The sequence below is a fragment of the Macadamia integrifolia genome, unplaced genomic scaffold (assembly GCF_013358625.1).
Source record: "Macadamia integrifolia cultivar HAES 741 unplaced genomic scaffold, SCU_Mint_v3 scaffold1421, whole genome shotgun sequence".
Classification (NCBI taxonomy): Eukaryota; Viridiplantae; Streptophyta; class Magnoliopsida; order Proteales; family Proteaceae; genus Macadamia; species Macadamia integrifolia.
Genome location: NW_024868197.1, coordinates 56,730 through 82,053, shown reverse-complemented (window position 1 = coordinate 82,053; position 25,324 = coordinate 56,730). Strand labels below are relative to the sequence as shown.

Genomic DNA, 25,324 nt, shown 5'->3' with positions numbered 1-25,324 from the left:
ATGTAGCATACGTATATACCTTAAAATACGGATATAATACCTGTTTTATCCGTACATAGCCTTATAGTAGGTGCACGTACACGGTTTGGGCACTCCCGTCTCTTCTGGCACTGGCTCGGACTTGTCGGGCCAGCCGGTGTTTAAGGTCACCCGTGCCATCATAGCCCATAAGGAACCCGCTCTAATTTCCTCTGGCTCGGTTCCTGCATGGTTAAACCGGTTCAACCGCGAAATCAGATCGGGTTTAAGAAGCGGGGTATTACATTGATGGTCAGAGGCGCAGTGTGGCCGATGGAGGATTCTGGTACCGTCAGCTTAGAGGCCAGTATTACAGTTATGGTACAGTGGTTGATTGGATGCTATGGATGCATGTAGATTGCATATGGTTTGAATGACATCCTACTGCTATAACCCCTTGCTAATAGGGGGTGAGGTATTGGCTAACCCCACTTGGTGGTAGGTCACGGATGACTACTATGCCCCGATACAATATACTGTATCAGAGAGAGCACAACATGGTACGACGTATTGTATGCATGACTGTCGAACAGCATGGGAGACCCATGATTGTGTGGGATTCCGGGACCACGGCAATCAAGGGTTACTATTTTGGAGTTGGCTGGGAGACAGATTCTTTCTGGGACTGACTGACTCTTGCTTACAACTAGCTTGTATCCATAGAGCCCGACATATTGGGAAAGGGGATACCACCTACGTTGCTTATATCACTTACACCCACGGATTGAGACCTAGTAATTAAAATGGAATTAATATAAATAAATTGATCATGTGGATTGTGCATGTGTGGCATCATAGTAGCTTATGCGTGTGAGCATGTGATTAGTATAATGACTAGATATGTATGCTTGCTTTCTCACCCCTCATTGGGTTTGTGAAGCTCACCCCTATAGATTTATTTTTTTCAATGGTGGAATTGGAGATGAGACAGACAGATGATTAGTGATGATTGTTAGGCTGTGTCAGTGGGACACATCGAAGAAGAATGTTTGTAAGATTTATTATTTATGTAACCTGTGGGAATAAATTTTATGAAGGGCCTGTATTATCATGTATCATTGTAGAATTGATCACTATGCGATATGCTATATTATGGATTTATACGCATACTTTGATTTATTATAGATGATCTCGCGAATTTGTAAGAATAATAGACTGTGCCAGTGATCCTGATAGAGGTAGGCAGACTTTTGAGAATCAAGTACCACATACCTTGACCTATATTTGAGGCAGGGTGTGACACCAAACACCAAGGTACTATAGCTCCATGCAGGGCCATGGCACACGGCTTACACGCGGGAGCTAGCCAGGCCACGTCCAAGGGCGGATTGAAGGCTAAATAATGGCTGAGGCATGAGAGGCTCGTAAGGTTCTCAAATGTTTTTCCCCAAAGAAGGGTCTTTCAGAAGCAATCAAGAAATTAAACTCCGAGATTATGAATTCTCATTATTCTTGTCGATTCCAGATTGCATGAGGGCATTGGATGGGGATCCAAAGACTGATTCAGATAGTGTGGTTCTTCTTGGAGCTCGTGTGAGATTTGTTGAAAGCGGCGAAAATTGTCCCGCTAGCCTCATTACTAGTCCAGTTATGTGCGTTGTAGGGTTCATATATAAGAGATTCCATTTGAGAGGCAGGGGTGCTACCCACATATGAAAGCGTTCCATCAATCGATAAACAACAATTTGACAGAGGAGATTGAAGCTGCACTTTTGGCCATTATCTGAAGGCCAATATTCATTTCGTAGGTTCATTATGTTTTGAAATGGCTCCGCCATCCATAGTGACATTTCCCATTCAAGAGACAATTTTGCCTCTGAAACTTCAAACGGGTATGACTTTGTCATCTTAAATCCAAATTAGGTGAGGTTTTCTCCTAACAGTGGCTGTGTGCCGTGCAAATAGACCAAAAACCTAGAATTTGATGTTTATGATTGTTCTACAGATTGGGAACATAGGCACTACATCGAAGTAATTAATTAAGCTTCATCAATTGGACCTCCAAGAGCCTATGGAAGATGGCGATGTTAGTGAAGAGTGTTGTTCTTCATGTGGTTTATCCATTTTGGTAATCTCTTGTCAAATTCCCATCATATCATAATTAGCTAAGACTCGTTGATATATGAAGTATGTCTTAGTTATGATGTATAAGGATTGGGGAATTTGCATTTAAAGTTCATCTTGTTATTGTAAGGGACTATCGAGTTGCGGCTCAATAGATCTTTGATAAATTGTCAAATAATGAGCTTGTGACCGTCACAATTGTACATGTGAGTAGAGTTGTAGCCCTGTATCTTTGTACTATCAAGGACTAAACTAGGGAAAGTCCTCAGCTATAATGGTAGTTGAAATTGAAGAGAGTATTGAGCAAGTACAAGACCCCAAGAAGTATTACTCTATGGATGTAGGTAAATTGTCAAACCACATATACATTGCATTGTAGATGTATAAATATGGACATTGAAGTGTGTGTCTTCTGTTCAGTCAATGTGCATCTCCTAGTAGGCTTGACCAATCTTAGGTGCTAAGCAGAGTGCATTCAAACCGTAATTGGTAAATTTGGGATTGAATGGTGTATTGTAGGGACTGCTATGGATTCATGTTTAGTATTTCAGTACAATGATTTCCGGATTTGCTAAAAAGATAATTTTTTTTAGATTTTTTTTTTTTTTTTTTTTTTTTTTAAACACCCCTATGAAATGAAAAAGCACATTCGCGTTGATACCCCTCCGTGGTATCATTGAAAGCTGACATGAAGCTAAATCGGGTATCCAAGTGAAAGACGATCATCATACAGAAGCGAGATTGTTACGGGTGCTATCTTGCCCATTAGACCAAGAGGTGTATCATTGTAGAGTTCCGCCCATTAGTATATCATCTGCTGCACATGATAACACCGTTGACGGCTCCTGCTTTGGGTCTTTCTTCGCTAGCTTTATTGCTGGCTCTAAGCGCCCAGACCCTCTCTGAATGAAGAGGGGGGAAAAAGCCAAAAACATTTGAAAAAACATAACATGACGCAAACCTATTCGAAACAAAAACATGAGGATTACTCCCTCCGGACTATGGCAGCAGTAGAGCGAACCGTGGGAACAAATCCCTCCCAGCTCCCTGTCAGAACCTCGCTGCTAAGCGGTTATTGGTTTGGCGCGAAGTGAGATGTGCATTGCCTTGGCAGATGCCTTCTTGTCGTGACCGCATGGAAGTCTGATACGTCAAGAACCGAGATTCGTACAACCAAAATTAATTGCCAGAAGATTAAGAAGCAGATCCCAAACCAAATCTGGGCAACAGAAATTTAAAAGATGGGTCTTGCTCTTGCAGGTGGCATCCAGAACATTTGGTAAAGATACAAGATGGTGTATCATAGTATGCTATGGTAATCAAATTCCGACCATATTTTTGTAAAAATGCAGGAAATAAGAAATGATCGTCATATCGGCGCAGCGTATACAATTAGACACAAATTTTAAATACATTACGCTTACTACATGCTATACAATTACAAGCAGCATAGTCTTGGCTATGTCAAATTAAGGCTAATCAAAGTTCAATTTTGGAAGCAACACTGCAACATCATATTACATTCCATGATTTGGGGGAAAAAAAGTGTAGGGTAATATTTATGTCCCTAACAAAGAATAACATGGCCTTATACTAAAACAAGAAGTCTGCGTCAGAAACTTCAAGGAGCGTGTGGACACCAATCGGTTTTACACCCGGCCTGAAAGCATTTCCTTCAATGTACCTGCATTAAAAATTTGAGCATTGAGAGAAGTAAATAAATACATGCATCCAGATTCAAAAAGAGTGAATGCCTAAGTTTGAACGGAAGGAAGGGAACTTACATTTCTTTCAAGTAACGGTGCTTATAAAAGGTATCTGGAATCCTCCCTGTAAATTGGTTGTGATCCAAGTACCTGAAATTCAACAAAAAGAGGGTAATTGCTAGAGATTTCATCAATGACATATGTTAAGGCATATTATATGCCTTCTCCCACCCACTACTGTAGAGGAAAATGAGAGCCAACTGCCATCGTCCATACATGTACAATTATAAAACACATTGTAATGCTTTCTAGGTATGGTTACTCCAACCATCCTTCACCAAGCGAAGGAATGACAGAAAATGAGAGTCACAGGACTAGCTCAAATTGTACCACACAATCTACTACAACTATAAAAAATAGGAGAATTATTAATGTAACAAGGTTCTGTTATTTATCCAAACATAACAAGATACCAATTACCCTCTTAGAACTATAGTAAGGACGTGATTGGAAATAAATTTATGAGGACATTTAAGTAAAATCACATTCCCTGCTGATAATAAAGAAAAAGTCCTTAAAATGCAAGAACTTTAATTTAGTTTTCTTAACAAAGTGTTAAATCATAATTGAGCACAACCCATCTTCCCAAACTTTTTCTCTCTTGTTTCCGGTGGAGGTAAATAGGTAATGGTCCTTCTCCCTCTCCTTTGCTCCTTCGACTCCCTCTCCTTTGCTCCTTCGACTCCCTCCTTCCTTCTCCCTCAGTCTATTGATCAAATGGGTTTGAACCCGAGAAGTTGAGACCTAGGTGTCCAGAGAAGAAATTGGATTTGCAGTTCTCTTGGACAAGAAGAAGTGAGTTGTGCTACAAAGAAAACATTGTAAGGTTTATGTTTTTCAACCCTAATTTGATTCGTCCAGTAACTGGAAATGGAGAATAGGACCTGGTAAGAGATGTGTTTTTCTGCTCAGCACTCAACTTGCAATCTTCATCAATGAGACAAAGAGAACCAGCTAACTCAAAACACTTTCATAGCCTCATGAAGGGGATTTCGGTCCAAGACGATCCCTTTCCCTTCCTCTATTTGTAAAGAGAAAAGATTGCTCCCACATTTCCCCTTTTTCACTTCAAGTATACTGCCTGCTGTTCTTATTGACCATTCTCTATAGCTGAACCATAATTTTCTTCTTCAAAATGAGGCTGCTTCGCTTCCAATGAAACCAAAATAGGTTCAGTGATCCCTTGAGGTTTCAGAGCATTGTTCTGAGATTCACATCCGACTAAAGTCCAAATTCGCATTAGAGTAGGCTATTGCCGGTGGAGGGTCCACCCCCTATTCTAAAGCCTTGGGCTCCAAATGTTCAAGCTTCCTCTTAAAAAAAAAAAAAAAAAAAAAAACAGGGCTCAGCTGCTACCACCCCTTCTTCCACCATTGATTTGTTACTACCCATTGACACAGACCCTAAACCTAGCTTGCGCCAACAAAATCCCACCTAGAGCTTTGAGAAACTGCGAAAATGGTATAGAAATGAAACAGAATCCAAGGCAGAGAAAGAGAGAGGGATTATTGGTTCACGGAAATTATAGTTGAGACAGTGACCATGCGGGGTGAGTGGAATGGAGAAAGTGAATGTTGGCTTTTCAACATCACCATCAGTGCTCTACTACAAGTGAGAGGAGTTGCAGAGAGAAGAAACAAAAAGTGATGAGAGTAGAGATGGATAAATCGTTGAGAATGTAAACCTAGATTGAAGGGAGGTGATGGCTAGACCCAAGGTAACTATTAACCATATGATTAATTAAAGTTGAGATGAAAGAAGAAGAAATAAGGCTGGGAGTATGTTATGAAATGTCCGAAATGCCATTTTAAATGTTAATTTACAATATAAACATGAGATTTAATAAAAGAAAATGAAAATATCTAGTTTGCCCCAACTAACCCATCCTTTTGTGTTCCATTACTCATTGCGTATTGGTGTTTTCACCATTTTGTTATTTTTCCAAACGTAACCCTTGTTACATGAATAACAACCCTTAAGAATAACATAAAGCATCAACCATTAAAAGTCCCAGGGTCAAAATATAAACCACATAATATGACAGGGCTTAGAATAGGAGCTTAAGTGTTGCAGGGTCACAATGGTACTTTCCCCCCTCCACCAACTCTATTTAGTGTGGGGCGGCTGGATGAGGGGGTATACTTGTAACATTTTATTAATATTTTATGTTCTTTGCTTATTGTTGTTAACAATATGAATAGGGAGAATGCTTGTGTATTCTGACTAATCACACAAGCCCTTTATTTATAATATGCAAAAATAGAGTCATAATAGGAGTACAAGTCTAAAAAGCATAAAACACTTACAAGTATACCCCATCTAGCCGACCCACTCTAAATAGGGTCGGTGGAGGGATGAAAGTCCCAATGTGCCCTTGCGGAGTTGCGGTACACTTAACCCCCATTCTAACACTCCCCCTCCAGTTGGTGCATAGATGTCACACATGCCCAACTTGACTAAACTAGGATGAAACATCTTTCCAACTAGTCCCTTAGTGAATACATCAGCTAATGGATCACCAGACTTCACAAAAGAACACAAATCAAACTAGCATCCAACTTCTCTTTGATGAAGTGTCCATCGATCTCTGTGTTTGGTTCGGTCATGCTGTTTTGGATTATGAGCAACACTCATAGCAGCCTTGATATCACAGTATAGCATCATAGGAAGAGGAATAGGTACACCAATATCCATAGTTGTCATGGCGTCGCCTAGGCAGAGATTTGGCGTCTCGGCCGAAAAAATAGGTCATGGCAGTCCTACGATTTGCGTCTCTCACAGTTGGCGATCGCCATTGGATGCTAGGCGTCGACATGGCGACACCATGGCAGGATTTATTCCCTAGGCGGTCGACTTTACGTGTTATTTTTTATTTTTACTAACAATATTTTGTTTATTATATTTTAATTGGTTTTTTTTTTTACTAACAATTTTTTGTTTATTATATGGCAGTGTAAAATTAAAACACCCGACGCCTGAAGAGACCAAAACCCTCGAAGCTTGAACTCTTGAAGAGACCAAAACCCTCGAAGCCAGCAGCCATCGCCTGCAACTTCTTCTTCTTCTTCTCCTTCTCCGGCAGCAAGAGCGACCAAAACCCTCGAAGCCAACAGCCACCGCCTGCAACTTCTTCTTCTTCTCCTTCTCTGGCAGCAAGAGCGACGTCTTCTCCTTCTCCGGCAACAACAACGACGTCTTCTCTTCTCCTTCTCCGGCAGCAACAACGGCGTCTTCTCCTTCTTCTTCTCCGGCAGCAACAGCGACATCTCCTCCTTCTCCGGCAGCAACAGCGACGTCTTCTCCTTCTCCGACAGCAAGAATGACAACAACCACAATACCACATCGCCTGCGACATCTTCTCCTCCGGCAGCAAGAGCGACAACCAGGTAAGGGCCCCACCTGTGAGTAACTTCGATCTTTCTCCTCCTTCTGATCTTTTTTTCTGCTCCAGTTCTTTTCTTTTATGCAGCTTGCTTTCTATTCTCTCCTCCGGTTGGTTATTCTTTGCAACCTCTGCCCTCTGGTTCTTTGAGTTTCTTTTTGATTTTTCAGTTTCAGTACCTTCTATTATTTGTTTTTTGGTGGGTTGAAAGAAATGCAGGAATTATCATATGGGTTTAGATGGATTCATGCTCTTTTTCTGTTCTTTGTTGTTTTAGCCTTTTCGATGTTTATAATATGTTTTCCTCTTTAGTTGTATATCTAGTTATCTACTATCTAGAGCTTGATCTGAAGGTGGGAAATCATATATTTTAGATTGCTGGAAAAAAAATATATAAGAACTTGACAATGGTCTTGGTTGTGTTAAGTGAAAATGATTAAGTTGGATTTGTAAGTGTTTGATTGCTTTTTTTTTTATGTTATCATGTTAATGTTATTGGTTAACACTTAACATACTTTGTTACTCTGTTTTGGTAATGGATGGTACTGTTGGTGGTAGTAGTGGGGGTGATAATGTAAGCATGGCTGCATATGATCCATCCAAAGACCCAACCAGGAAGGCCAAATCAAATGACCCTGGGTGGAAGTATGGGTATTGGCCTGACCTTTCAGACAAGAACCTTGTTAAATGCACTCTTTGTGGAAAAAACCTCAAGTGTGGAATTAAAAGGTTAAAACAACATTTGGTGGGTGGATATGGAGATGTTGCTAAGTGTACCAAGACAACTGTAGCGATTGCTACAGAGATGAATGCAGCTCTTATGCGTAATAAGAAGAAAATGATGCAAGACAGTTTGGATGATGATGATGTTGATGTTGATGTTGATGTTGATGTTGATGTTGATGTTGATGCTGGTGCTGGTGTTGGTGCTGATGTGGATGTTGATATAAAAGTTGAAGGTCAAAGACAGTCTGGTAGGACTTCTTCTTCTACAACCTCTAGACTTATTCCTAGCTTTGGGACAGCTGCTAAGAAAAAGAAAGTAGTCATTCAGCCACAAGTAAGGGGCCCCATGGATGCTCATGTTAGACGGACTCCTGAGCAAGTGGTTGCTGAGAGGCATCTTAAAGGTAGTACTCAGACTGCTATAGAGAACCGGTTTAGATCAGTGGAAGAAAAAAAGAGAGTTGATAATCACATTGTTGACTGGGTTTATCAGTGTGGTATTCCATTCAATGCTCTTAAGTCAAGGAGATTTGAGGTGATGGTGGAATCTATTGCATAGTACGGGTCAGGATATAAGCCCCCAAGTTATCATAAAGTGAGAGTGCCATTGTTAAAGGAAGCAAAGGATATAACTGCAGAGATGAAGAATAAATATGAAGAGTATTGGAAGCAGTATGGGTGCACTCTAATGACTGATGGGTGGACGGATAAAAGAGGAAGGCATTTAATTAATTTCCTCGTTAACTGTCCAGAGGGGACTTATTTTATGGAATCTATTGATGCATCTAGTATATCTCAAACTGCAGAGAAGTTGTTTGAATTGATTGACAACAAAGTTCAAGAAATTGGTGAGGACTATGTTGTGCAAGTTGTGTCAGATAATGCATCGGCTTATAAATTAGCCGGTACAATGCTGATGCAGAAGAACTCCCTGTGCAACGCATTGCATTGACCTGATATTGGAGGAAATATGATTCTTGAAATCTAATAGGAATGTGATAAGTGAGGCAAAAAAAGTAACCAACTTCATCTACAGACACACGCATTCTTGATGCAATGAGGGCTAGAACAAATGGGAGGGATCTGGTGAGGACAACAGCTACTAGATTTGCAACTGCATTTTTGACACTTCAAAGCTTGTTAAAACATAAAGATGACTTAAGACATTTTTTTATTTCTGAAGAATGGACTAGTTCTAATTTGGCAAAGACCGAGGCTGGGAAGAAAGTGGTTAAGACGGTGTTTGCTGTAGCATTTTGGAATGGTGTGGAAAATTGTCTTAGAGCTTCAAAGCCACTTCTTACTATCTTGAGGATTGTGGATGGCGATGAGAGGCCTTCTATGCCTGAGGTTCAATTTGTCATGGATGAGGCAAAAAAAGAAAATAAAAGAAAATTTTAGGGATAGAGAAAGGCAATACAAGAAAGTGTTGGATATTGTTAACAAGCGTTGGGAGATTCAAATGGGGCGTCCTTTGTATGGAGCAGCATTATTTCTTAACCCTAGCAAATTTTTTTCTTATAAGGAAGGTGATGATGATGGCTACCAAATTATATCTTCTCTACAGCTTGCATTTAATGAAGTCATTGAAAGAATGATACATGAACCAGCTTTACAAGACAAGATAAATACTCAAGCCACTTTGTATAGATATTCTCGAGGTGGTTTTGCCTCGGATATGGCGATTAGATCACGAGCAACCATGAGTCTTAGTAAGTAGAGTACATTGTTTAGTTGTTTTGTTTGTGTGATATATTAAATATTAATCTAGCTATTTATATATATATATATATATATATTTATTTTTTATAGTTACTTGGTGGGGTTCATTTGGAGGTCATGCTTTTGAGCTTTCAAAGATTACAAGACATATTCTAGGGCTTTGTTGCTCCTCTTCTGGTTGCGAGCGCAACTGGAGCTCATTTGAGTTTGTAAGTAGCTGGGTATTACATCTATTTCATATTTTAGACTTTTTATTTTTGGAACAATAACTTTGTTTGTTGTTCTCTATTGTTTATGAATTCAGATTCATACCAAGAAGAGGAATAGACTGGAACATCAACGTTTGAATGATCTAATCTATGTTCAATACAATCGCCACCTAGAAGAAAGGTTTCAACAAAGGCGTTTTGATAACAGAAATTATGATCCACTTGTGCTTGACGAACTGGATTGGAGTAGTGAGTGGATGATTGACGAGCAAGTGGATGATGTAGTCCATCCCGATGTTGATCTCACATGGGACGTTGCTGGTAGAGCAATGGGGGCAACAATGGAGGGGCCTAATCGACCGAGGAGAGCTCAATCATCAACCTCTAGAGGAAATTTGTGCTACACACGCCGTGGTAGAGGGAGGGCTGTTGGGGAGTCATCAGAATCAGATGGGGAAGAAGATTTGGAAGAAGAGGATGATGTGAATGATGACTTGGATGTTATAGATAACTTTGGTGAAAATGCAAATGCTTCTAGTGGACAACAAAGGAATCTGCCATATGCTGCTGATTTGTTGGATGATTATGATGATTAAGTCATTTGTGTTTGACTGTTTGAGTGTTTGGATTTTATGTATTGTCTTTAAACTTTAAACTTGAACTTTGAACTTGGATGATTAGTTAAGTTTTCTTTTTTTATTTTATGTTGAGTTCATTTGCTATCAAGCTTCATTGCGTCAGTAAGTCATTAATAGCTTAACAGGTTAGCCACTTATCTTAACATTTGATCTATTCTTAGGTTTCCAAATATATATCTCTGATTCATATATGATATATTGACATATATACCTTTTACTTTGTTCAGGTTGCTCACTTACTTCCAATCATTGCTTTCAAGCTTCAGTCACAGGTTAGCCTTTTACTTTTTACTTTTGTGTGATGTACATGTTGATTTTTTATGACTTGATGAGTAATGAATTGATGTATAACTGTATAAGTCAATAATTTATGTTGATTTTTGATGACATGATATGGCTATGTTGATTTTTTGATGATTTGATGTTACTTAATGTTTGTTTTATATGTTATAGGGTATATATTCTAGGCTTGTAGCATGCTATAAAAAATTTAAAAAATAGGAAAAATAAAAAAGTAGCATATTAAATAATTTTAAAAAATAGAAAAAATAAAAAATGACACACGGGCTATTTGACCGCCATGGCAACGCCAAAATGGGCAATTCATCGCCAAATCGATTAGCCACCCCTCCACCGCCTTGGATCGATTTGACGCCATGACAACTATGCCAATATCATCCAGAAGTGTACGAAATCACAATAGCTCACAAATCCCGAAATCTGCTTCAGCACCAGATCTAGCTACCACATTCTACTTCTTACTATGCCAAGTGGCAAGGTTCCCACCTACAAAGGTATAATAACCAGAGATGGACTTTTGTTAGGTGAACCAGCCTAATCAGCATCTGTATAAGCTTTAACTCGGATATGATGATGAGGAGATAAAAGGATCCCTTTCCCTGGAGCAAACTTCAAGTATCGTAAGATACACATAATTGCTTCCATTTGAGAGGAATAGGGATCATGCATAAATTAACTAACCAAACTCACAACCGCAACAATATCTAGTTGTGTATGAGAGATATCAATTCCCTACCACTTGTTGGTAACGACCTTTATTAACTGGTTCACCCTCCTTTTTCTTAAGCCGGGTACTAGCTTCTATAAAAGTATCAGAAGGATGACAACCCAACATACCTGTCTCGGATAGTAGATCAAGGATGTACTTCCTTTGAGAGAGAAAGACGCCTTTTGAAGACCTAGCAACTTCAATCCCAAGAAAGTACATCACCTTCCCAAGATCCTTTATCTCAAATTCTCTGCCCAAAAAAAACTTTTTAAGAATCAATCTCAATACTATCATTTCCTGTTACCACGATGTTATCCACATAGACAATGAACATGGTAACTTTCTTACTAGACCTTTTTATGAACAATGTGTGGTCAGCATTACTCTGCTTATAACCCCATAAATGTCATAGCCTTGTGAAATCTTCCAAACCATACTCTAGGTGACTGCTTCAAACCATAGAGAGCATGCTTCAACTTACAGACCTTGCTTTGAGTTCTTATACTAGAGAAGCCTAGTGGAATATCTATATATACTTCCTCATCAAGCTCTCCACGGAGGAAAGCATTCTTTACATCAAGTTGTTGATATGCCCATCCTAAGTTCACAGCACATGAAAGTAGCACTCGTCCAGAGGTCAACTTGGCAACTAGAGCAAACGTCTCCTGGTAGTCAATTCCATATGTCTGAGTAAACCTTTTAGCCACAAGCCTTGCCTTGTATCTGTCCATAGAACCGTTGATATTCTGTTTTACCACAAACACCCACTTCCAACCAACAGGTCTCTTCCCAGGTGTAAGAGTCACAAGTTCCCATGTAGCATTCTTTTTTAAGGCGTCCATTTCTTCCTCCATCGTGGCCTTCCATTTTTTCTCTACAAGAGCTTTCTACCAATTATTGGGAACACAAGTAGAAGAAAGGGAAGACACAAAAGCACGATAGAAGGGAGAAAGGGTATGAAACAACATGAGATATAGGGTGTTGATTACAAATCTTAATGCCTTTTATAAGAGCAGTAGGTTGGTCCATAGGAGGAATTATACCCGAAGTATGAGGCTCAGTCGAATCTGGATCCAGGGCTGACAAAGGGATGTGTGTAGATGTTGTAGTGATGGTCTGAAGTTGCTCATCTCTGGTATATCCCCTACTATAAACTTAAAGAGTGGAGTCATCAATTTGTCTCTGGAATTCACCAATGGCTCTCTAAACTGGAATTATCTCCCTTTGAGTTGGAATAATAGGGACATAAGTCTCTGTCATAGGCTCAAACCCCTCACTGTCATGTGGAGCATGAGGATCCTGAGTGGAAGATGATTGGCACACTGGTGGAGCAAGCAGATTCAGAGTCATCACTTCTTCACTAGTAATATCAGACTACCCGTAAAGAGGTGACGATGAGTAGTAACCAATAGATTCATGAAACACAACATCCATATTATCATAGTACGGCGGGTAAAAGGATGGTAACACTTGTCTTCTTTCTATGTAGAAGAGCAACCCAGAAAGATACACTTCGGGAATGATGTGGGTATGCTTTCAACGATGAAGAAGTGATTGTCCACCACATTCTTCATGAAAGACTTAGGCGAAGCCAGTTATATCCTTGGGATTAAGCCTATGAGGGATCGTAAGAGAAGGATGTTAGGATTGTCACAATCCACATATATAGACAAAGTCTTGGCCAGATTTAATATGGAGAACTCCAAGAGAGGAAATGTTCCTTTTCGGCATGGAGTAAGCCTCTCTAAATCCCAATGCCCTCAATCTCAAAAGAATATTGAAGAGATGAAAAGAATTCCCTATGCTTCGGCGGTGGGAAGTCTTATGTATGCTATGTTATGTACTAGGCCATACATTTACTATTCTTTAGGGATTGTGAGCTTGTACTAGTCCAACCCTGGACGTGAGCATTGAACTACTGTCAAGAATATCCTCTAGTATTTAAGAATTACTAAGGATCACTTCTTGGTTTATGTGTCAGATCAGTTGTCCGTTATAGGGTACACAGATTCCGATTTTTAGACCGACAAAGATGATAGAAAATCCATTTCAGGGATGATTTTCATGATAGGTAGTGGAGGTGTTATTTGGAGGAGTGCAAAACAAAAGTCTACAGTTGATTCTACCACTGAGGCTGAACACATAACAGCCAGTGAAGCAGCCAAAGAAGTAGTTTAGTTGAAGAAATTCTTGAGTGATCTTGAAGTTGTCCCTAAGCTTGTTAAGGATCCCATTCCATTGTATTGTCACAATAAAGGGGCAATAGCTCAAGCAAAGGAGCCTAGGGTGCATAAGAGGAACAAGCATATGAAGTGGAAATATCACGTAATAAGGGAGATCATTGGTCAATATGATGTAGTTGTCATGAAAGTTGACTCAGCAGACAATATGTTGGATCTTATTACTAAAGGCTTGGCACCTAATGTGTTTTTGAAACATGTGAAATCTATGTGTAAAGCATATGTGAGATTAGCTTTAATATACAAGTAGGAGATTGTTAGATATGTATGTCCATCAAGCCCAATTTATTAATAAAACTATTTATTTTCATTTATGCATGACATTTATTTATTGGACTTGTAAGTCGTTCCATTGGTTTTCACCCAAAATTGTTCTGGGCTAGGGATAGGACCGGACATCTTGTTCACATGGTCGTTACATTGTATGTCACCAGGGACGTGATTCCGGTACATAACTGTAAGTTACATACTGTGTATAGAAAAGAATCTGGTAAGAATCTTGCATGTATTACTGCCAGTAATGTGAGGATGAGATTCGTACCCGTCACTTGACCTTTGACTTGAGAGATCTTATTTGTTGTAGTGTTGTATCACGTGTTTTGGTAAACCAATGGTTGACGTCCAACGGACTATATCCGGTATGTTGTGTGATCCCACAATGTTAATGAAAGAGATCGTCAATATGGGATCCACTGCCCTTAATTGGGGAATATCGAAGAGAGAATATTTGTGCTTGATCGAACAGAAATTTGGTAACAGTGTTTTGTAAATTTTTACAAATTTATCTTTTAATATGAAAAATAATATTTTATTTATTAAATTTTATTTGAAATATTTTTCGATGTCCAATCATGTTCATAGAATCTCTGAGACAAACATGTGCAATGAGCTGGGTTAGGTAGTATTAAATTACATGCCCTATAGCTCATTATGGGATATTGAAAAAGTGGAAGGTCTTATATGCAAATTAAAGAGTTAATATTGCATGACAATATTTTATTTGAGAATATTAAATGGTTAATTATCTTTTTATTTATGGTAGTGAATAAAATATAATTTGATTATATTGTCACCTATAATAAGAAAGATAACAATCCCTTTTAGATTCTACCTCTTCCTACTTTAGAATCAAATTAATTGTTCAATTTTGGAAATTGTTCTCTACCACCACGATTTGGCTTTCTTTGATTAGGAAACAAAGATTTGACCATAAGAGAAAACCCTAAAAGGGGTTTTATTATATAAAAGACAAGGGAGAGAGAGATTTAGTTTTAGAACCTCCTCTCTTCTCTCTCCCTTCCTTCTCTCCTTTGTGAGTGTGTGTGTGAAGGAGAAAACGTTAATGGTGGATTGCTCTTCTCCAATTGAACATGGATCATAGTTTCAAAGTGTTGAGATCGATCCCTACGGTTGCTCAAGTGTGGAAGAACCATTATCTGGAACAGGAACTTCGATTGTAAACCGTTTTATTCCCATGTAGTTAATTTTTGTACAGTGATTTCAAACGTAAGAGATCCCAATCCGATCCCTTCAGCTGCGCGATTGAGTTCTAACCAACAGAAGGTCCTGTATAGAAAATTCATGGATGGCAATTGACAAACTATAAAACAAATGTCAAAAACCATTAACTGGTTCCACAAAACCAAGAAAATAAAAAACACAATGTCACAGTAATGGCAACAGCTGTGGATAGGAATGGCTGGACATGAAAAATGCTGATTCATTCCCCTAACATGCAATTAAGCAGCCTCTAGTAAATAAAATGAATTAAATCAAGACAACAACACTGTAAGAAGCAATTCTTCATTGCAACAAATGTGGCATGCATCAATGGGTTTGGATAAAAACATCCAGCATTCAATGGGTTCCATCCATAAGGTGATCGTTTAGGATGAATAAATCTGATAAGTAGAGTGTAAAGATCCAGTATGCAAGCTTAAAGCATTGTACCCTTTCTCCTAAGAATCGGACAGGCAGAATTGTTTTCTCAAGTCACTCGGACACTCTTGGGAGGGATCATTTGCATGGTATCTCAACTCCCAGTTTTAATAAATTTGATAAGTATGGGCCGTGGCAAGGATTTTTGTCCTCTCATCTGACAAAGTTATTGTCAAACAAAATATGAGTATAGAAGTAGAATGACAAGTAGATGAAGACTCACAAGTATGTCAATCTAGGAATATGGGCAAGTTCTGAGGGTACAGCTCCAGACATCTTGTTGTACGACAGGTACCTATAATCAAAACAGTAATTAATTTTGAAATATAAGAATGCAAGAAAACTGCAAAAATGGGGAAAACAAAATAAAATATGCCACAAATTCTGCCTCACTAGATGGTCACAAATTCGGCCTGTCCTTGTCGGCTTAGGCCTCCCCTCTCCCCCCCTTTTTCCCCTTGTTTTTTCTTCTCTTTTTGGGTATATAATTATTTATTCATCCAAAAAAAAAAAAAAATTCTTACAAGATTTCCAAATTTTTCAAGTTTGCAAGCTGTGCAGGAATTCCTCCCGTGAAAAAATTATTATTCAGGTACCTAGATAGTAAAATTGTAAGAAACAGTAAAGTACTAAAATTTTTTATTTTAATGATGCAAAATACACTTCAAATGTTTGCAAATCAACAAGAGGAATCAACATACAGATTTCGCAGAGCAGGAAAGCTCCCCTCAAAACGGATGAGTTCCCTTAGGGTACCCACCAAATGATTGTTACCAACATCCCTGAGAAAATGGTTCAACATATCAGAAACTTAAATGCTTCAGCTGGCACAGAAAATAGTAATGCATATTATAAAGAGAAGGTTCCGCAATAAGACACCAAATTCTAAACTCCTTTAGAAAATTGGGGGGTGGGGAGGAGGATATTACAAATGTCGAAGGTTCTGTAGAGTCCCCAATTCTGGTGGAATTCGGCCTGTAAAGCGGTTCTCATGCAGATAGAGATAACAAAGCTCAGGTAGATTTGCAAGCTCCTTAGGAATTTCACCTTTGAAGTTATTGAAGCTAAGGTACCTACAAAATTAGGTGAATAAACCAAAAAATTAATAAAACAGTTCACCAATAGATATTAAAAAGTCAGATATCGTAATTGAGGTTGAAATTACTCACAGATGCGTTAGTTGCTTCAGTTCACCAATTTCTGGAGGAATGGAATCTTGTAACTTATTCCATCTCAGATTGCTAACAAAAAAAAGAAGAAGAAGAAGAAAGTAAGAAGAAAATATAAAAGAAACAGAACTAAAACTCCAGCCATTCAGATTCATTTGAAAGGGGAAGAAAGTGAGGTATCCTGGTTTGAGAAATTCCTCACCAGAAAACAATATTCTATCTATTGCATGATATATCTAGAAATTAATGATATCATGAACTGCAAAATCAGAATGCATGTGACTGTATTAGGTATAATACAAGGACGGCAAGTGCTGAATAATGATTCTTAAAGGTTTAAGGATGCACATAGAACAGCCAATTTGTGGTCCATAGAAAAAAAAAATTGATGTGAAGCATAAGGGATACTTAAGAATCACAAATTTATATATCTAACTGTATGCTTTTTTCCGTTTCATGGATAGAAAATGAATTTTATGAGGAGCAGTGGCAGGGGAGTCTTTTCACAGCCCCCCTGAAACCAGCAGCTGTGTCTGGGCATGGGGATAGCAGACGGGTAGAATTCTTTCTCCCTTCTTTTTACTTACTGTATCTGATCTCTTGATTAATTCTTGAATTCTCTTAAATCTCTATATTTGATTTCTATTCCTAACTTTTAAATATGGCAAACACCACCTTTTCCTTGAAGATGCCAAATTGGGGTTTAGTCAGCCCTAGTTCTGCATCACAGAGAGAGAGATTTTATGAAGATAAACACTGTAGTACTTCCTGATTTGCCTCCCAAGCAGCCAAGGAAAAATCCCAATGTCTTAATGAAGACAGCTAGAGGCATCCATTAATGGCTATCTAATTCCCCAAAGGTTGGGATTAGAATAGCCAGCAGTGATCTAGAACAGCAGGTCAAATGATTTGGTTCAAGTTCAGGTTGAAGGGCTAGTTGGTCTAAGGTACGATTTAGCAGAATCAGGAGCTAATCCAATTGTCAGATTTAGAGAAATCAACGGATTACCAAAATAGTATGGCCCTGCATGATAACACTTATGTTTCTGTGTTTCTTTTTGTTCCTCAGAACAAAAAATGAATAGAAACGCTAACAGCTAAAAAAAAACAAGAAGCTTTAATTTGGAGTTCTCTGTTCCAGAAATAAAAGCAAGAAATTGGCGCGGGGGGGGGGGGCTACCGACACTACCTCCACCACTTCCAATGCAACTTCAAGCACCACCACCTCCATCGCTACCACCACCACCATATTTGGTTTTTTGGGTATTCAATAACATTTTTGTAAATTTATAGAAGTTCACAAACAGAAATTTCTGAACATAACAAATGCATCTCTGTTTCTTTTCTGGCCCAGAAAAGTGTTATCATGCAGTGCCTATGTTGCTGAAAAAAGAAATCAGATTTAGAAAAACTGCTGATTTAGCAACTAAACCAAGACTACTATAATAACCAAAATAAAAATATGGAAGAGATTTAGTAACTAAGTAGTACTGAAATAGCAAGTGAACCAGAATTAGAGAAATATAAACTAAGGTAGCAGTACTTCTGAACAGCACTCAAAGCTACGCATCAAACAGGGAACCAATGGATTGAACTGAATAGTGTATCTGCAGGAGAAAACCAAGTCTGAAACTAAGAAGAGAACTGGAAATGGTTAGAGGTCTAAATAGCAGTTCAAGAGATAAAACAGAATCTGTAAATTGCATGCACAAGGACGGAGAAAAAAAATATCAGAATCTGACCTTTGGTGAACAGAAAAGAAAGGATTCATTAGGCCTCTAACCTAAATGTGGAGAAAGAATTTCCCTACTGGATCCCACAGTAGAGCAGGTTAATCCCACAGATTCAGGTTGTCTCTCACACAACTCAAAAGTTCAATGCTAAATTATTTCTCAAATCATGAGGGGTGGATATGAACCTTCTCTTTATTTATAACTTCGTGGAAATGAGCAAAATAGGAAACCCCATGTGTGGAAGGAGGAATCAGTTACAAGCTAAATTTTCCACAAAATAGAAACTCTTCTAGAACTAGGTAAATAAAAAACTAATACTCCTATAGGACTAAAATCCTTCATATTTGGGCTCGTAGAATTGGCCCATTACAATATAAACCCGAAAATATTAAGCCCATGGCCCATATAACTCATTGTACACTCAAAATTAAACATATTGGTCCATTCTTTGTCCAGTCCAATGGTCTGATTTTTCTGGCCTTCTTGTTCTTCTGAACTGCATCACATCCAAATCTAAAGACTGAAATCATTAAGACATTAAAAGGGCCATTACCCAGTGTTGGTCCCACTTATGCAGGGTTCTGGGAGGTAAGTAAGGAGTCGGTCCAAACCTTCGGCATTTTGCGTAAAGTGGCCGCTCTCAAGACTCAAACCCTGGCATTTTTCCCTAGCAGCCCAAATCTTTTACCATTACTCTAAGCAATGGCCCCTAAAGCAACAAAACATTTGGGGGGGGGGGGAATACACATCAAAATGAATGAATGTCAGTCATCTGATAATGTAACCCTAACTCATTGGACAAACTGAAAATCAGGCAAGTTCTCAGCTTAACCAGTTTTCCAGATGACAAGTGTTAAACTATGTGTCACGATAAGGGGGTTTGTCCCTATTGTGATTAGTTGTTGACTTTATCTTTGATTTATTGTTTCCTAGTTAGGCTAGACTTAGGCTAGTACTTTGTTTCCTAAATTGGTTAGATTAGGGTCTGTATTTCCTATTTCCGCAGGGTCTTTAATTGTAAGGTTAATAGTTTTGACTATTATAAATACACAATAAGTACAATCAACTGCTCCTCTCCTTGCAGTCTCTCTTCTTCTCTCCTCTCTCTAGTTACTGGTTATAGATCCTACATTTGTAACAGCAAGGCGATAACATGACTATGGGTTATTTGGTTAGCTCGACTAAGCTACACGTGCGTGTGGGTGGGGGGTGGGTGGGTGTGTTGTGTGCACACGTGCGCATGAATTATCACGGTGCAAAGGTTGCTCTATCATGACCAAGTGGTCATGGGTTCGAGTCAGGAAACAACCTCTCCGCAAAGTGGGGGTAAAGCTGCATACATTATGACCCTCCCCAGACCCCGTAGTGGTAGAAGCCTCGTGCACTGGGTACGCCCTACTAGACCAGAGATTAACCTGATCAAGTTCAAACACATCTTTCTGTCCAAGAGAATTCAGGTCTGTAACTAAGAAGCATGTTGGGAAACAGTAACAAATGATTCTGTTGATTGAAATGGATGCTTCTTCGATCTTCAAGAATGCTTTTACATTATCTTCCCTTTCTGAACACGTTAATTCTTTTAGTTGTTTTTTAAAAGGAACACGATGTAAAAGGACCACGTTCAAATGTCTGCAATCGAGAATGAAGAAAGAATAGGTACTGCAAAGACAATGATTAGGTTTTGGCTGTGGAAGATCCAGCCAACATGATTGATCAGACGAGGAACCTAGGTAAGAAAACTATAAGGAACATCAGATTTTTAGCATCGTATTTGAACTGCTTGCTGCAGTGAAAGCTGATGTCAGTCAACAAACTGGCTCAGGAGTTGACAAAGCCAGGAATTACACAGCCTATACTATGTTTGGGACAGCACACCCTTACAAGATGTTTTTAATAATGTCCTATTGATTTGTGTATCCATGTTATAATTTTATTGTTGTAGTCCAGGGCATTACTTTGGTGAACCATCATCCTTTTGTTGGAGAACCATATTCCTTTCATTGATAAAATTATTATTTATTTCAAAACAAAAGGATAGTAAATTATCTACTATGAAACCATAAGAAATGACATGCTGTCAAAAAAATTAACGATATTCAAAACAAAACAATAGGCAATGGGAAACATTATGGGCATACAGTGTTCTAAGACGTCTGAGCCGTCCAATTTGAGGAGGGATGGGACCAGTCAACTTGTTATTGTGAAGATCCCTGGGGCAAAAACATAGTCAAAATATTAGTCAAAATATTAGCCACCTGGCTGCAAATTGAACTACTCCAATTTCATGCTTACACTTAAACAAAATATCATGAAGATCTTTCTCATATGTGGCCATTGAAATCTAAGCCCTTAATAATTTTCTTGCAAGCAGAACATTTCCCTGTTATATGAGCAGTGAAAGCTTCTAGGGCCAAGGGGGATATAAAAGAAATTTGCAAACAAAACAAAGTATTTATCAATAATGTGTGTAGGAGCGCACTTGTGCAAGTGTAACCCTAAGGTTTTCTTCTCCCCCACCCCCCCCCCCCAAAAAAAAAAACCCCCACTTTTTTTTTAGGCCCATTCCAGCCCAACCAAAAAACAATAGCAGATACCCTGAATATCATTCTCCACCTAATCAAAGCCTCTAACCACCTTGATGGCATAATGCATGGTTCAACAGCCAACCATTAATAGATCCAGTGAGCTATATGAACAAATATACCAAATGGCTTCAAGTGCAAAACTGATGATTATTCAAACCTTTTCAAACAAACTTAAAACTTGAAAGATGTTATCAGAATAGAGTCCTGATCACGTGAATAGGAACATAATAGAGTCCTGTGAATTTTACATAGAGGGAAATATAGCACACTTACAGCCTTGTTAGATCCAACAGATTGGTTACAGCAGTAGGAAAAGGCCCAACAATTGATACAGCATAAACTTCCCTGCAAGGGAAAAATGGTCACAGTAAGGTTAGAAAATAATAAGTATTAGAGGAAAACATCAAACTCTGCCACGACATTATTCCTGAGGTTGGATTCCCATGAGCACAAACAATCACCATACATTCTGATTACTGGCTCATAATTAGTGTATGAAAAATGTAAACAATATTTCCAGCCTCCCAGATTTGAACTCCAGTGTAGTTACAGGTGAGCTTTATCTTCTAATTATTGTGAAAGCCTATTTTCGTATGTTTCAAAATCCAGAACAAATCATTTTTGGAACAAAACAAATTCCTTCCAAGCATTATATCATGAACACACAATACTATAAACAACATCACCAAATGATGAGAAAAATGCTGTGGACATGCAAAACCCGAAGTAAATCACATACCCTAAAGAATACAATAGTAAAATAATGTTTAACTGTCACAACATCGGCAAAGACAAAGTTGGCTTACAGCTCTGTCACAACCCTATAATCTCCTTGAGTAGAGCATGTAACACCAGACCAAGGTTGTAGATCACCATCTCCACAAGGATCATCTCCAACCCATGCATAGACCACCCTCCAGCCAAGGGATGACTTGATTTCATTCAAGGCTTTCGCTGCAAGTAGAAGATTAATTTCCGCAACATTAGAAAGCACCAGGAAATTCTTCTAGTAAACCCTTCTAGACAAAATCATAGCCACTGACCACTAATTTGAAAACATGGGAAAATTCAACAACTATAGAATAGAATAGCAATTAAAAGTTACTATGGCCAAGGTTCCTAGAAGAATCAATAGTTTTAGAGTCATGTACATTACAAGCAACATGACATGGAAAGGCGCAACATCAACAACTCCAACCATGGTTTAAGCTGCAATGTAATCCAGTCACTAATCTGCTATAACCAAGCCCATTCCATATCAAATCTTGGTAATTAACTTCCAAATTCCAGTTAAACAAATGTAGACACCTAAAAATAAAGCAAGCTTAGAAAAGAAGGGATCTTACACCAATCACCAAAAGTTTGCAATTTTTCCCTCTTTTTTTTCTTTTGACCACAACTTAAGTGGTTAAATTAACAATGCTAAACCAGCATGATCAAAGACGATGAATTGAATATAGCAAACTAAAGCTAAGAGCAGATGATACGACTGTAGAGAAAAGCAAAAGAAATCCCAAAACTACAATTACAAAATATGAAGGTTATAGAATGGTTTAAAGTATCGGTACGTATCATACCATATCGGCCCTTACTGAGACAATACTGCCAATACGATACATGAAAATTTTAAAATCCTTTTGTACCCTACGATACATACCGATACGCACCGATACACTCTGCTACTATACGATACGCACTGATACTCTATGAAAAATTAAAAATCGAGGTGAAATGTACGTTTCGGTATGTATTTGTACGTATCAGTGCTTAACAGTATGTATCGACCGATACAGTACGATGCATATCAATACGGTGCACTACGGTCATATAATGGACAAGATGAGTCATTTTTTAGAAAAAACATAATTTTTTGAGGGGTTTTTGTTTCAAATTGCTGCCAGTCATTCTTCTCTCTAAAGTGGAAATCAAGATTAGGAACAAGGATTTTACATTTATGGGACAACTACAAACCTTGAATTTTTAGTGCGATACTCTCACTTTAGTGCTTATGCATAATACATGTTATATATAGTTTTTTTTTTTAACTATTTTTTTTTTATGCAAAATGTGAATAAAAAGTGTTTTCTATCTATTTATGCGTGTATCTTTAGTGTATCTCCGATACGATATGATACCATCCGATAAGTATATTAATTTTGGCAGACCGATATGACAACTGGTACCGATACTTTAATCCTTGGGTTACCGTACAAATCACTACTTCGAGGGTAGTGTGCCTCCAAGAACAGGGGAGATAGGGATTCTTAGAAATTTCTCTCGTGTTTACATTGAACCTCTTTACTCTTATAGTCAGTTCATTAACAATTAACAAACTTTCAAACAAACTCTTGACTCTTTGTCGATTTGCTGTAACTAACTCTAACTGATTGTTATCAACTTGCTGTAACTAACTCTAATTGACTGATATTGACAAATCAATTAACAACCTACGGTTGTACAAAGTCTAGTAGAATTATCGGTCTGCGCTTCCACCTACTGCTTCGACGTACAGAGCTCTCAACAGCTTCAGCTTCATTACTTGTAACAACAGAGCTACACTTCATTATGAAACAAGCTCCCACTTCGAATCAAAACAACTCCTAGCTAAAAAAAATCCATTCACAGTAGATACTGCCGAGTTCAACATCGAAGTCCCAAGCTACATTACTAAAACCCCAGTTCTCAGACTACGGCCTTCGACTGAAAAGGAAATCATTTCATAGAATAACAATTAGTTAGGCATAATTAAAGTGTTAGAAGATCCGAACTTACCGTCTCTTTTTACAGTTTTGCAGTGACTAACGTTAAGTAGCAGTAAAAGAAAGAAAATCAACGCAAATGCCGATGGAAACGCCATTGGAGCCGAGATCTCAGAGCTGGATAGGCAGTCTACGTGAGTTCAGATCGACGATTTACTAATCACTTGTCGAAATCTAGAAAACCCATCTCAGATCTGTAAAACCTTCCTTCGTTCCAGCGTTACTTTACACAGGTTTTCCCTCAAACCAGTGTAAACATCACAACCCACTGTTCCGCTCTGTTGTTGGAGAACTGTTTGCTCGACACTGCCGACGGTTTGAGGCTTTGATCAAGACTACTGTCTTACACGTGGCAGCGTATGAAAACTTTATCTATTTTACATAATTACCCCCACCCCCCAGGTGCCTGTCGAAAGTTGAGCATTTCTACTTTTGACGGCCTCGGGCTTTGCCTCGGGAAGTTCTCTCTCTCTCGTTCAGTTTACGGGTTGAAGTGATGTTGCGGCTTCTTCAATTCCTTTGAGAGCGGAAGGCCTGGCTCTGTTCCGTTCTCTATTGCGAGTTGCTCGGGAGTTCTCCGATTAGAACCTCAAGGAGTACACCAAGCGGCGGACGGTTGACAGTTTCCGTCAGAAGCGCAACCTCAGGGATCCTTGGGCGATTTCTTCGGCCATTTCAGATGGGAAATCTCAACTGGAATCAGCCAGAAGAGAAGCGATTATTTACCCATTTCATTCGCTCCGAAAGGCAAAAGCGTCTTGCAGTTGGAGAAGAGCTAAATCTCTTCCGATAATTATTGGAGATTTTTAACTAGTAGTGTGATACTGGAGGCTTTGATGTATCGGTATTCTGGGTGGATGGAGGGTTTGTCGATGGTGCATGAAACCATTTTGAGAATTACTGGAAAATTTTTGAATCTTAATTGCTTCATGCTTTGGTCAAGTTGGAATCACAATTATTCGAGTTCCTGGATTTGTGATGTGGTGTATGGTATCAACTATCAATCTTTGGTTGTTGTTGTTGTTGTTGTTGTTCATTGAGTTTGATTTCCGACAATATTTTTTTTTTCACGGTTCTAAATTTTTGGTGACGGTAGAATGTTGGGAAAATGGAAACTTGCGAATTTGATGTTTCTGAGACTGAAATTTTTCAATGTGATCTGGAGTTGCATGTAGAACATTTCTGGGACTTCGGTTCCTGTAAAAACGTAAGTTTCCTGCCCGTTTGTTGTCTAAAAAAATAAGAAGCCATCGGAAACCTGTGAAGGTGGGTTCTACAGTCCGGAAAAAATTTCGCTATTGGGTTACAGCCACAAACTTCGCCGCTGCGTGGGCTACATGGTAGCATTCCATGGGCTGCTGCAACC

General features: G+C 38.7%; 1 protein-coding gene across 2 annotated transcripts; it reads right to left on the bottom strand.

Moving 5' to 3' along the window:
- Positions 1-3,474: 3,474 nt before the first annotated feature.
- On the bottom strand, positions 3,475-24,282 carry LOC122063680 (probable leucine-rich repeat receptor-like protein kinase At1g35710). Of its 2 annotated transcripts, XM_042627375.1 has the most exons (11): positions 23,972-24,282; positions 22,006-22,153; positions 21,473-21,544; positions 20,753-20,824; positions 16,882-16,953; positions 16,642-16,785; positions 16,414-16,494; positions 16,237-16,308; positions 15,936-16,007; positions 3,867-3,938; positions 3,475-3,766 (listed from the first exon to the last, which is right to left on the bottom strand). In XM_042627375.1, the coding sequence occupies exons 1-11, from the start codon at positions 24,054-24,056 to the stop codon at positions 3,676-3,678; spliced, it is 981 nt and encodes a 326-aa protein (XP_042483309.1). In that variant the 5' UTR covers positions 24,057-24,282; the 3' UTR covers positions 3,475-3,675. The 2 variants fall into 2 exon arrangements, with proteins under 2 accessions (XP_042483309.1, XP_042483310.1); XM_042627376.1 differs by lacking the exon at positions 16,237-16,308.
- Positions 24,283-25,324: the final 1,042 nt, after the last annotated feature.

Excerpts from the sequence above, each read along its gene's own strand:
- LOC122063680 (XM_042627375.1), bottom strand. The coding sequence starts at position 24,056 with ATGGCGTTTCCATCGGCATTTGCGTTGATTTTCTTTCTTTTACTGCTA. Across the intron at positions 16,786-16,881 it reads CTGAAGCAACTAACGCATCT|GTACCTTAGCTTCAATAACT; the intron begins GTGAGTAATTTC and ends CTAATTTTGTAG. Across the intron at positions 16,495-16,641 it reads CTACAGAACCTTCGACATTT|GGATGTTGGTAACAATCATT; the intron begins GTAATATCCTCC and ends CCATTTTCTCAG.